The sequence below is a fragment of the Hydra vulgaris genome, chromosome 11, assembly GCF_038396675.1.
Source record: "Hydra vulgaris chromosome 11, alternate assembly HydraT2T_AEP".
Taxonomy (NCBI): domain Eukaryota; kingdom Metazoa; phylum Cnidaria; class Hydrozoa; order Anthoathecata; family Hydridae; genus Hydra; species Hydra vulgaris.
Genome location: NC_088930.1, coordinates 43830001 through 43844439, shown reverse-complemented (window position 1 = coordinate 43844439; position 14439 = coordinate 43830001). Strand labels below are relative to the sequence as shown.

General features: G+C 27.0%; 1 protein-coding gene across 1 annotated transcript in view; it reads left to right on the top strand.

Annotated features, from left to right (window-relative positions):
• The window catches only part of LOC136086681 (corticotropin-releasing factor receptor 2-like), a 212592-nt gene that overhangs the window by 74340 nt on the left and 123813 nt on the right, over window positions 1–14439 (top strand). Inside the window, exon 4 of the mRNA XM_065808927.1 lies at window positions 5361–5483. Coding sequence (XP_065664999.1) covers window positions 5361–5483 — 123 coding nt within the window. The remainder of the gene's footprint in view (window positions 1–5360; window positions 5484–14439) is intronic.

Sequence of the window (14439 nt, the reverse complement as noted above, 5' to 3'; positions counted from 1 at the left end):
TTTTCATTATAATAGTTGCTATATGTCATTGTTTACTTTTACGTTTTATCAGTTTTAACTGTTTGTAACTGTCTAACTTTGTTTATGTAGCTATTGTATTTATAAAGACAAGTGACTTATATATAATTATTATTATTGTTATCATTATTATTAATATTATTTTTATTATTTAAACCATTATTATTTTAATCATTTTCATTAGGTGTTTACTTAATATTAGTATATTTACTATTTGTAAACAACCTTGAAATGTATCTATTTCAGAAATATATATTACATTCCTAATTATGTCGGATAATCCAGAACCCGAATCTTTTTCTGTTACAAAAACCACCAAACGTTTACAATCAATTGTATGGGATCATTTCACAGTTGATGAGCATGACAAAACCAAGGCCATATGCCAGCATTGTCCAAAGCACAAGAACAAGTATGCTTACAATAAAGGTGGGACAACAAATCTAATGAACCATTTAAATTCTCAACACAAAAGCAAATTACTTGGGGACAGAGAACCAAAGCAACGACGTTTAGATGACATGATAATGACACCAATCGTTTATTCTCCAGATCTATTCAATGAATACTTAGTTAGCTGGATTGTCAAGAATGATCAATCATTTAATGAGGTAGAGTCCAGCCACTTTCGTAAACTACTCACTCTACTGAAACCAAATTTGTCAATCATGAGTGCGCGCCAATTAAAACGCCAGATAATGGACACTTACAACACCAAAAAACAATTGCTAAAGACCCTTTTTTTGAATCTTGACTCAAAGGTTTCATTCACCACTGACTGCTGGACATCACCCAACAACATTGCTTTTATGGGCATAACGGCTCATTACATTGACAAAGACTGGAACCTACATGCCAAAACTCTTGATTTCAAATCCTTGCCTGATTCCCATTCAGGTTCAAATTTATCTAATGCATTCTTGTCAGTTTTGATTGAATTCGGTCTTACAAGCAAAGGAATGGGCATTACCTTAGATAATGCTTCCAATAATAATTCATTTATGGATATTTTAAATTCCAAGTACGAAATTAAAACCACCTTTGAGCATATCCGGTGTTTTGCTCATGTGCTGAATTTGGGCGCGCAAGCAGGGGTGGATGTTTTGAAAGATGATCTTGTAAAACTTAGAACAGGAATTAAAAAAATCCGATCCAGTCCTCAATCATATTCTAGGTTCAAAGGTTTCCAGCAATCAAATTGCACCTTAAAACCAATACTTGATGTCCCTACAAGATGGAACTCAACAGCTGATATGCTTAAACGAGCAATGGAATTAAAAGTTGGTTTCATTGCGTATTTTTGCGATTTTGACTCAACTGCAAACAATCCAGACTGTTGTCTATCAATTTCAGCAGATGTTTGGAACAGGTTTGAAACAATTGTTTTGTATCTTGAACCATTCAAGGAATTTACCCAGCTCATTAGTGGTGATTCATATTCCACATTGTCTTTGGTGGTTCCTCTCTTCAATATTCTTTTGGATCACATTACTGAATGGATGACCACAAAAACCAACCCTGAAGATAATCTACACCGCTCTACAGTTGCAGCGCTCGCAAAAATTTCAAAATATTATAATTTGACTAGTGACTGCTTTACTATCTGCACTGTCCTGGACCCAAGATTTGGTATTGAATATTACAAAAATGATAAGGGCGCAAACAGCGAGTCGTATACAAAGATTATGGACACAGTCAATTGTGAATATCAAATCAATTATGCCCCAAGCAATGGTACAACTGCTACAAGCATTCAAAACGTTTCAAAATATACCCCGTTCAAATCGCGTGTTTCATCAAACCCATGTAATGAGTTTGAAACTATTGTAATGATACAAGTAAGATAGATGGCGGCAATAATAGCAACATATTACTTTGGTGGAAATCTCGATCTGACAAATATCCAAACCAATCCAGAATGGCCAGAGATTACCTGGCCATTCCTGCTACATCTGTATCATCAGAAAGGCTCTTCTCATTAGGAAAAAATCTTATTACTGACAAAAGAAATCTTCTCTCTGCAGATACCATTCAAGCTTGCCAGTGCTTGAAGTCTTGGTTGGATTAAAAAGAATAAAAGAAGCTGTAATGTGTGAGAAATAGTAACAAATGCTGCAATATGAATAAAATTTATAGATTCAGATAACTAAAATTAATAAATGAAATAAGTTAAATAACGTTCAAATATACATCAAATCTTGGAAAGATTTGAATTTGATCTAAATTCAAAATAGGAAGATTTGAATTTGGGCATTTCAAACATTTGACGCATATTTGATCAAACTATTTGAATTTGTGCCGAACACTATATATATATATATATATATATATATATATATATATATATATATATATATATATATATATATATATATATATACATATATATATATATATATATATATATATATATATATATATATATATATATATATATATATATATATATATATGTATATATACATATACAGGGTGGGGAAAAGGTTTCCGTAGACAAGTATAAGTTAAAAAAATTATCTGTATGGTGTTTTCTTTTAATATAGAGTGTGTTTTTAGTATTCTTTTGTATTCCTTCGTATTCTTTTTGTATTTTTTAATATCATTTTGTTTTAATTTAAAGTGTAATTTTTTTCTTGTCGCGTGCATAAATGTATGGGAACTTTTTCCGCACCATATACATACATATATATATATATATATATATATATATATATATATATATATATATATATATATATATATATATATATATATATATATATATATATATATATATATATATATATATATATATATATATATATATATATATATATATATATATATATATATATATATATATATATATATATATATATATATATATATATATATGTATATATATATATATATATATATATATATATATAAATATATATGTATATATATATATTTATATAAATATATATGTATATATATATATATATATATATATATATTATATATATATATATAAATATATATGTATATATATATATATATATATATACATATATATATATATATATACATATATATGTATATATATATATATATATATATATATATATTTATATATATATATATATATATTTATATATATATATATATATATATATATATATATATATATATATATATATATATATATATATATATATATATATATATATATATATACATATATAGGGGAAACCGGGGCTAGCTGACCGCAGGGGTAAGTTGACGAACTGCATTTATCTTCAGAGTCTTTCATCAGAAATTGACAAAAACTACACAGAACCATCCCAATAGACCATTTCATCATTCACTATAAAATTCTCAGGATTTGCGCATGCGCATGGGAGATATAAAGATTTATGCGTTTTTTGGACAAAAACGTAACTTTAGGAACATGGCTTCCTTTTTTTTCTTTACAAATAAAATAGTTAGTCGTATGAAAAAAAAGTTATTCTAAAAGTTTAAGTCACAATTGGTTTACTATATCCAGTCAGCATTTTTTTAAATTTGCCGTATTTCTGGATCTATTGACAGTTTATTAAAAAAAAGGCTTAAAATTAAAAAAAAATTTTTAGGTTGTTTTTTTTCACAGATATAAAGTGGGCTACTGATTTGGCTGTTATGCAGACTAATACTTGGTTCCAGCTAGAAGTAATATTAAATTTTGGGATAAAATTGTTGCCCAAATAAGTAGTAAAAAAACTTCTCTTAATTTTGCACTTAATAGTACATTAATAATCATTTTTATAGTTTGCGCCAACTTACCCCGTGGTGGGTTAAGTTAGCGTAATTTTTTTTTTTGAGGGCCCGGAAAGGCACCAAAAATTTTGTTTTGTAAGTGAATGCAAATTTTATAAGTTACCCAAATTCATACTTTTTAAGACTACATTTTAATACTTTCAAAAAAATGTACTGTTAGGGCTACAGAGCTCATAGAGTAAAAACCGAGCCAAATAGCCCGGGTCTGCCCTATAATACTTTATAAATAAAAAGTTATTTTATGGGACACCCTAAAAGGGTGTTCCATAAAACAACTTTTATTCAAATATTTGTTCCCACTTACATAATGTGTTTTATATATTAAAGTAATACTATAATTTTTTCCAGGCATTTTATAAATGTATTCAAACTTTTAAAATATCTTAACCCTTTCCAGCCGGGGTAGACAAAGTTTAAAAAACACTTTTTAACTTTATTATAATAATAAGGTAAGTAAAAGGAAACGCTCAGATTATTTTAAGATTTTTATTGTACCTAGAAGTACTATTTCCAAGACCTGGACTTAAAAGTACCGTCAGGAACTTTGTGTTATTACAATGTTCGGAAAAATGTGGTGGTACTTCTAAGTACCGTAAGGCAAGAAAGGGTTAACAGCCATAGACAAAATTAAATATCATTTGTGTGGTCATACTATGGCGTGAAATGATAACGTCTTCATGACCTAGCCTGATTTTATAAAAAGTTAGTTAATTAATTAAATTACACTGAGCCACAACCATCATCATCGTTTAACTCATCATCAGCTGAGTATACGCGTCTCTACCAAACTCGTATGTTGGCCACTTTTGTGTAGCATTTACGGTAAATGATGAGCTGTAGTAACTACAATAACTGAAAACTGTCGAGTAGTTGTTTAAATTTATCAACTGATGTTACCTTGATGACATTATCTGGCAAAGCATTCCAGTCATTGACTACACTGTTGTAAAAAACTTATGTCTGATTTCGCATTTCCTGACTCGCTGATCTCGCGATGAAAGCTAATTTGATTTTGAGGTCTGGGTGCTATGCTGCAAAGCATTACGTGCCAATCAATTAGTTTTAAATTGTTGAGAAGCTTATATTGTTGAATAAAATCAATTGCCTCTTTTCCGTCAGTCTTTAAGAGTGGTTAATTAAAATATTAGGAAAAAAAAATTTTAATATAATTTTTTTGTAAAAATGCGTTTTTTTATTTTTAATTAAGGACCCAACATTTAGATAGTAAAATTTAAAGTGAAAATTATTTTTGAAATTTTTCTAAAATTATGTTTTTTATGAGTCCTAAAATAATATACTTTTGAAGAACTTTTTTTATTATTATTTTAGGACCCTTCTGAATCAGAAAAGTTTTCAAAAAATTAAAAAAAAAAAATTATTTTTGGGGGTCCCTCAAGTACCTTCTACACTTATACATCAAAAGTTCTAATGTATAAGGTACTTGAGGGACCCCTAAAAATATATTTTTTTTGAAAATTTTTCAATTCTAGTATTATTTTATATCTATCTCTGTGTGTGTAAATCTTGATTTTAATACTATTTTGAAATTTTCTTGATTTTTTTAGATTTACTTACAAAACCATTGGGCAACTGTCCTACTACAGTGGGAAGATACTTGGATTGCTTAAACAACACTAAAAGTGACACAATATATTTTCATCCTTGTCCTTATCTTTATTTTGAATCAGGTAACACAAAGTTTTTTCAGGTTTAAAAAACCAACAAGAAGTTTTAATAAATGCCAATGGAGATTGCGTATTAGCCATATGTTATCACTCAACTTAATGTGTTGGTGTTGATGTGTATGCGTACACATACAAAAAAGTTTCTTTTTGAGAGTTGATTCTATATTTATTGGGGACACCTAAACAATAAATTTTGAAAACCTTGGTTAACATCCAAGGAGATATTTAGCTTTGAAACCATCATACTTTTGCTTTAATCTCATTTATTTGTAATTGTAAAGCATACATTTGCTTCATTACTTATATATCCATAGATTACATTGTTTTTCATATCCAAAAACCAGGAAATAGATAATTAAATACAATAAATATATTTCTGAACATTCAATTTGATTTTATTGAAGCATTTAGTATAAAAACTTTGATACTCTTTATTTGAAAAAGACTTTTCTATATTTAATTCTCACAAGTTACAATGATCACAAATAGACTCAATTTGCGTTTTTGTTCTTTTTTTAAATATTTTTTGGTGTTACAATCCAGCAACAACAAAAAAAAAAAACTTGAATATAACATTTGAAATAATCTGAATGTGACCACTCTTTTGAATCTTTGGAAATAAAATTTGAACTTTAAATGGAGGGCCGCATTAAATTTATTTTAAATTGGTCTTAAATTCTTGGATATTTTTCTTAAAGTCTGGAATAAGTGAGCACCAGAAAAAAGAATTAGTGACTTTGAGAAACGAATTGCAAACAAATGATAAAAAAAATTGAAATATATAATAATATGATGGTTTAGTTTTTTTTAAGCCACATCAATCTGCTTTAAGGTGTCAATGTTTTTCAACAATTTCATGCAACCATTGTGATTGAAGTGACCACCATAGTATGGCTGTTATGGTATATGCTTAGACTACACTTGAACCAAGTTCCTAATAAAATTGTTAACATTGCCAAAGAGTGCAAGTGAAGTTACATTTGAGTAATAACTTACAAGATTATCTTTTTTTCTGGAAATCAAAGTATTGCTATATGAACAGCATTCTTAAACTCTTTTGAATTTCTTAAGATCAGCTAAAGATAGAAGAAGTTTTTTGTTGCTCTTTGATTGTTACAATATTTTGAATTTGTTAACTCTATGTTGCACTAGCAGTGAGGATGTTTGCTACTGTGAGACTGAATTCTCCAGACAATATTTGCGAGCCTCATGTCACATGACAGAATCAATTTGTCAATTAAACCAATGCCATTACTTGCATTAGCTCCAAAATCACATGACATTGTTAAATAGGTTGCAGAGTCTCTTTAGAGATTGTTGCAAATAGCCGCTTTTCGACACCTGAGTTTATAAATTTTTCATTTTAAGTCAACCTAATTGACAATGGTACTGAACTTTGTGACTCTCTTTGCTATTCAGAAATAGAGCTCAGGTTTAAAAAAAGAAGCCTTTACCATCACTAAACTCGTTTGAATCTTGCAATTTTACATAGGAGGCCATAAAAAAATTAAACTGATGCAAATTTCTGCTAATAATTTAGCTCAAGAAGGCCAATTATACTGTTTTGGTTTAGAGCAGATTCAAGTTTTCCAATTCCATTGTTTGAAAGCCCATTACTCAGCTAAATATTGACCATGTTTTTTTGTTGCCAAAGGTAAGTAAAAGAGTGATCGAGCTGCAGATGTTCCTAAAGAATGAAAGGTAAATCATTTTGAATGTAATATTCGGAATGCATATAATAATAAAACAACTGTTCTTGTCTTATTTAAGGAGGTTTGCATTTAGCTTGACCAAGGCAAATGAAGTTCTACCAAGTGATACTTCTATCAATTTTTTGACAAACATTTTGTGCCTCATTTTTCAACATACTTTGTTTTTCTTTCTTCTAGCAAAGATTTTGATGCAAGAGCCTTTTCAAGTGAATGCTTTGCTTTGCCATTCAAATTTTCAATTTAAAAAAGTATGCAATCGTAACATGCCTTAAGTCTTGTCGAAAATTGAAACAAAACTGTAGAGTTTATGGTATTAGCTTCATTTTGAATGTAATATTCAAAATTCATTACCCAGTTTTTTTAGATTGAAGCACAACTTCCGAGCGGCACTTTTTTTTTTCTTATTTGAATGTTAATGTGGAAGTACTTATTTACAAAAATATTTTGGATTGTACATTAGATATGTATTCATGAGAAAAACTTGACCTTTTATTTCAACATAAAAAAACTCTTTTTTTCCCATACTTTTTTCTTAAAGTAGCATAAAAAAGCAACAAATTTAAACTTAAATATCTATAAAAGTAATTTTATAATTTTTTAAAATTTATATGCTAAAAAACACTATTTATATATAAATATAAACATTATTTATTTTATATATATATATATATATATATATATATATATATATATATATATATATATATATATATATATATATATATGTGCTTTATTTTTAATTTTAATTTTGTAACTTTATTTTTAGCTAACAAATATTTGTAAATTATTGAAAAAAATGAAAAAGTTCAATTCTAAATATCTCCTTTGAATATTAAACCAGAATTTCAAAGTTTATTGTTTTGATGTTCTTAAACTAGAATCAATAAAGAATTAATTTGGGGTGTTTAATAAAAATAAGTCAAAACTTTTAAACTATTGATAATAACACTGATATGGACAAATTTTAGTGAAAAAAATGTTGGATATCAAGTCTCAAAAACGTTTATAACATTATTACATCATTTTGTGTTCTACATGTATGACTCAAATTAGTTTATGCTGGTTGATCAAAAACTAAACTACATTTTTGCACTTATAAACATAATAGTTCCACTTGTAACACTATGGTCACATGTGGGCCATATATACCTTTCTTGTTGGGATTAATTAGACTAAATTTAGTAGCCCAAAGATTTTATTATTAAAGTTATCGCCATTGTGATTAAATACCCTATTCTCAATTTCTAATGCTTTTGCCCTGTTTTAAATGTCTGCACATTAAAAACATGGCACAAATAATATTTTGTATTTATTTATATTTTTGCCAATGCCCAATACATCTAGATATAAGTTTGTTTTCCATCTTATCTCTTAAAATTTTTTTGACGGCTGGGTCTGTGTTTTATTTTATTGATGTAAAAAGTATTTTATATAAATTTAGAAAAATGGTTTGTTATCTCTTATTTTTTTCTCAATTAATATTGCTGCAGCAAAATTATCTCCAAACAAAGTAAGGCTTAAAAACGTTTTTTTATTACAGCGAATACATCCATAAATAGAAAGGTGTTTTTTATTGTTATTTTTATAGTCTCTTGCTATGTTAAAACAACTTGTGTGTTATTTTGAAATTCTTTTTGCAAAATACAAAATTTTTTAATATGGAGATGAAAATATTAGGGTTGATGGTGGAGCAATGTAAATAAATCTAAATAAAGATTAAATGTAAACATTAATTTTAGTATACATGTTGTTTAAAGCCTTTTTACAAGTTTTTGTTACCTGCTGTAATAGCTATGTAAAAGGCAAAAACTTTTATATTCTTTAAAAATGCTTCTGTCATAGCTACTATTAAAGAAAAACCAAAGGGACCTGAGGTGTTTTAATTAGTTTAGATTTTTAAAGTAATTTAGTATTATAAAAAAAGTATTACATACTTTACAAAAAATCACATACTTTACAAAAAATCACATACTTTACAAAAAATCACATACTTTACAAAAATCAAGCCTTCTCAGGAGATGCATTTTGTAGCGCACCTCATATGATCATGTATACAATATTTTATCTATTGACAATTTGTGTGTTTTTGATATATAGCAAAAAAGGCTCTTTAGTGTAGCACCCATTATAGTATTTGTAAAAAAGAGAAAGAAAAGGAACATAACGACGTGCAATGTGAGTTGGTTAAAGGTTGGCTGCAAGAGCATGTCTAACTATAATTACGATGTATTTTTGCACCTTGATTAAAAGAGAAAAAATCATCATTTGAAAATCCAATCCAGATATGGCAACAGTATTCCATAGATGGATATATTAGAGATTTATGAAGATACAGAATAGAATCCGGAGTAAAAAAGTGGCGAGCACGATATAGAGATGCAACCTAAGGAGATACTATTTTGCAACGGATTTGGTTTAACGCTTTGGTTTAACAAGGTTCTAACTGATATTTTTTTATGTTAGGAGAATTTTAAAAAAACTTTAAAATGTTTTTTAATTTCTAATTAAAATTATTTTTATTATTGGTGTTTTTATTTTTTTTGTTTATGTATAAAAATACGAAAATAAATAAAAAATTATCATATCAATATTTTTTATTTAGACATTAAAAAAAAGGCAAAAAGGTTTATTTCATATTCTCCTAATATAAAATTTATCCATAGATAATTTGGTTCATATTTTAAAAATAAGGAAAACATTAATTAAAAAAAGAAGAAGCGGAAATTTTCGGAATTTATTTTCCTCATATTAGTCTTAATTTAACTTTAAACTGAGACTTTTCTTCTTTTTATCGGTAATGACTTGAAAAGTTCAAGAACATATATATTGCAAAAATATTTATTTAAACTTGTACTTATGGAAGACTTTTGGAAATAAAGAAAAAATAAAAGTTGAAAAAAACATCTGGAACTCCAGATATATCTGGAAAAAGATAATCTCTGCAGACAACACCTACACCTAGAGTAACACTGCTTGACTGGCAAGGATGACAAATCTTGCTCTACATGATTGCCAAGTCACACCACTCTTAAAGCATGGAAACAACATAATATAAACATATATACCAACTATAAAACACAATTATTTATTTAACTTTATATAATATAAAAAAACACCTCATATAACAATTATATTCACATTAGATAAAATACATTTTATATTATTATAAAAACACATTTATAAAACAATTATATAACACATATTACCACATGCACATATTTATCAAAAGCTTTTCAACTTTGAGCATACTATAAACATATATGCAAACTATAAACATATATGACTTGAATTGCGCAAACGAAAAATTTAAAAATGACATGATAAAATTTAAAAAGATTTGTATATATATGCATATATAATGACACGTATCTCGTTATATAGATTTATCATATTTAATTTAAATCAAACAATTATTGAATAAAAATACCTTTTTTTGTTGGGGTCAATTAAACTAAATTTGATAGCTCCAATGTTTTGGTTTTTAAGTTATCGCCATAGTGTGTTTGTGATTAAATACCCCCTCTCACTTTCTAATGCTTTTGCCCTGTTTGAAAAGTCTGTACATTTAAAATAGAGCACAAATAATATTTTGCATTTAATAATATATGCAAACTATAAACATATATAACTTGAATCGTGCAAACATAACATTTAAAAATGACATAAGAAAATTTAAAAAGAATTCATATAAATATTCATATATAATGACACATAATCTAGTAATAAAATATCGAATTATCATATTTAATTTAGATCAAATAGTTATTAAATAATAAATATGGTCACATGTGGGCCACATATACCTTTTTTGTTGGGATCAATTAGACTAAATTTAGTAGCTCCAAGGTTTTCGGTTTTTAAGTTCACGCAATTGTGATTAAATACTCACTTCTCACTTTTTAATTCTTTTTCCCTGTTTTAAATGACTGTACATTTAAAACAGGGCACAAATAATATTTTGCATTTAATAATATTAGATATAAATTTGTTTTTCATCATATCTCTTCAAAATTTTTTGATAGTTGTGTTTGTGTTTTGTTTATTGATGTAAAAAATGTTTTATATAAATTTAAAAAAATGGTTGGTTATCTCTGACCACTTTTCTATTATTTTTTAGTTAAAGAACAAAAAAACAATCAAAAGAACTACAATCCTCTTAACAAAACTTAACCTATAGAAACAACAAAATTTTTCTAAGTTTTTTGAGGCAAGGTTTGAAATGATGACAATGAATGTAAATTAAATTTTATTAATTTAGGACTTCTTAGAACCATTTTTTTTTTTAATAAATAAATTTAAAAGTAGTAATAAGCCATTATATGATAAAGTATTACAATAACTCTTTTAGTGAAAAAAAGTGCATAAAAAATAGGCCTCATTCATACCCCTATTTTCATACCCCTAAAAGTTAAAAACTTGCTTAATAAAAACAAAACTGCTAAAAAAAAAACTATAAATAAAGCTAAACTAATACCCAAAACAAACAAACTAAAAACGATTTTAAAAATTTGGAAGGGCAACCCTGTCTACTTTTTATCTTATAAAAATGTAAAATACATTTTGCTAAACTATTTGCTACACTTACTTCTCTTATAATATGATCTTAATATTGCTATTACAATTTATCTAATATTTCTATACTTGGGGGACATCCATAAAGTACGTACGCAGGTATAGGGGAGGGGTTTCCCGAAAGCGCACGAACGCGTACAAAGTGGGGAAGGGGTATTAAAGTTAGTGAGCACGTACGCAGTTTGATTACCTCTCCTTAACTTGATATTATTTTTTATTTTTTTTAAAACATTGAACTTCACGTGTGTAACAAATCAGTATTGTGTTTTTTTTCTGACTTCAGAAACAATTTTTTTTTTAATTTCTTTATAAATAATGAGGAGAGAAAAAAGAAATAATCGTTCAAATAATATTTTTTATTTTTCGCAACGTAATATGATTGGTAGCGAGATGAGAAGCAGAAAGACATTTAATAAAATCAAACTTTTCAATTTCTTTTCTTTTAATTACTGCACATAAACTGGTTTTCCTTCAACTTATTTTGAAAAAAAATAATGCGTGCGTATGCACGGAAGGAGGAAGGGGGTCTTCCAAAGCGCAAAGGTTCGTACAAGGCGGAGGGGCTCCTAAATCAGTGGTTTTACTAAATGAATACCACTTGCTAAGTATATCTTTCACGAATGAAAGCGTGCATTTTGAGAACGCGCTCTTTCAAATTCAGAAAAGTTTAATACTCGGTGTAGTTAGGGCAATTTTAAAATATTATAGCGTCTGTATCATATTTTGTGGACTACGGCATATTTCCGTTAAATGATCAGATCTGTGAGTTATCAAAAAAATTTAAAATGATATATTTTGCGGTATCATATAATATTAATACTTGAAGGGAAAAAACCCAGACCGAAGATTCTTTTTTTAAAAAAAAATAATTTTCTTAAAATCACGATCGCTTGTCAAAACTTAAACAAGATTTTAAATAAATACATTGTTTAGGTAAAATAAACATCACAATTTAATAAAATGATCTGTCATGATCATTTATTGGCAATATTTCTTAATTATAAGCTCTTTCTTGGTCGGAATTCTAGTACTTTATGTGAAAATTAATAGATTTATTGTGCTTTGACAACTATATATAGTTAATATACATCAGAACCGATAAGAACTAGGATCTATAGTAAATTAAGGCACTTTTTTAAATTTTTACCTAAATTCATTAAAACGCCGATGAGCGGAATTGATCTAAAGACTCCAAAATGGTGCTCTTTAGATTCACTATTACGGGTAGTAAATTAGTTTTGAAAAGTTTATAAAAGAAATAAAAGTTTCTTTAAACATTAATAAACCAAAAGCAAAAAAAAATTAAAACATCCGAAGCTCTTGTTTGGACATAATACGCTGATAAAATCATACTAATTTCAAATTAAAGAATTCGAATGATTTGCAAATCACCTTAACTACACCGAGTAATTAATTAAAACTACTTTAAAAACGAAAGTGAAATGATACTACTAATAAACCTGAAGTTTTCAAATTTTTAGGAAATAATATATTGGGTAAAATTTTTAGTTGTTTCATTATCGATATCTTATAATACCCAAATTATTTCATTGATTTTGCAGAATTTAATATTCACAATGTTATTGCAAAGCAGGCCTCGCTGAAGCATGTACGCATATTGCTGCAGTTTTATTTTGGATTGACAAAACTGTTATAAAATAAGGCATAATGAAATAATAAGTATCATTATAGTATTAAAAAATTTAAGAATCTAATACAGTAACTCACAAAACTCACCAGCACAGTTATCATCAAAATGTTACCCCTAAATCAGGTCATGAATACTCTGCCAGATCGTAAAATTTTAAAGTTACAGATGGTGTTCTTGATTGTTCTTTTTGTAAAAAAATATGCTCAGAGATTAAATTTTCATACCGTTATAGAAAAAACATTACAATATGTAATTGAAAATAAAAAACCTTGTTTTCTTTATTTAAAAAAAAACAGATAATTATCACTTAAAAAAGACTACACATTTTAATAAAAAGTATAAACTCAGCTTCTTGTTACTGAATAATAATGCAACAGTTTTTTTGTATAGACCGTAAAGGACTTTTTTATTCGTGAAAATCTTTGTAAAAAAACCTTAACATATTAAAGGAGTTTCAAAAAGTGCGGCCGTGGCGCAGTGGTTAGAACGCTTGCTTTATAAGCAGGAGATCCAGGTTCGAAACGAGCTTGGGACATATTTTCGCGTCACGGTACAATCGGTATATAAATTTCAATATATATATATATACATATATATATATATATATATATATATATATATATATATATATATATATATATATATATATATATATATATAAATTAGTAGAAAATCACTTGACAAAAAATCATATCATTCAACACTGTGTTTCATCAATAAAGACTCATCAGAAAATCAGAAGGATTTTCTGATGATGATTGATAAAACACAGTGTTAAATGAGATGAATTTTTGTCAAGTGATTTTCTACTAATTTATACTTGCTCTGTTCTTTTAAGAACATTGAGCCCTCTATTTGCAGAACACTTTTTAAAACTGTTTAAATATATATATATATATATATATATATATATATATATATATATATATATATATATATATATATATATATATATATATGAGTATATGAGTCATTCTCCTGAAAAGAAACATTTTTAATAGTTAATTTTATAAAAGTTAAATAT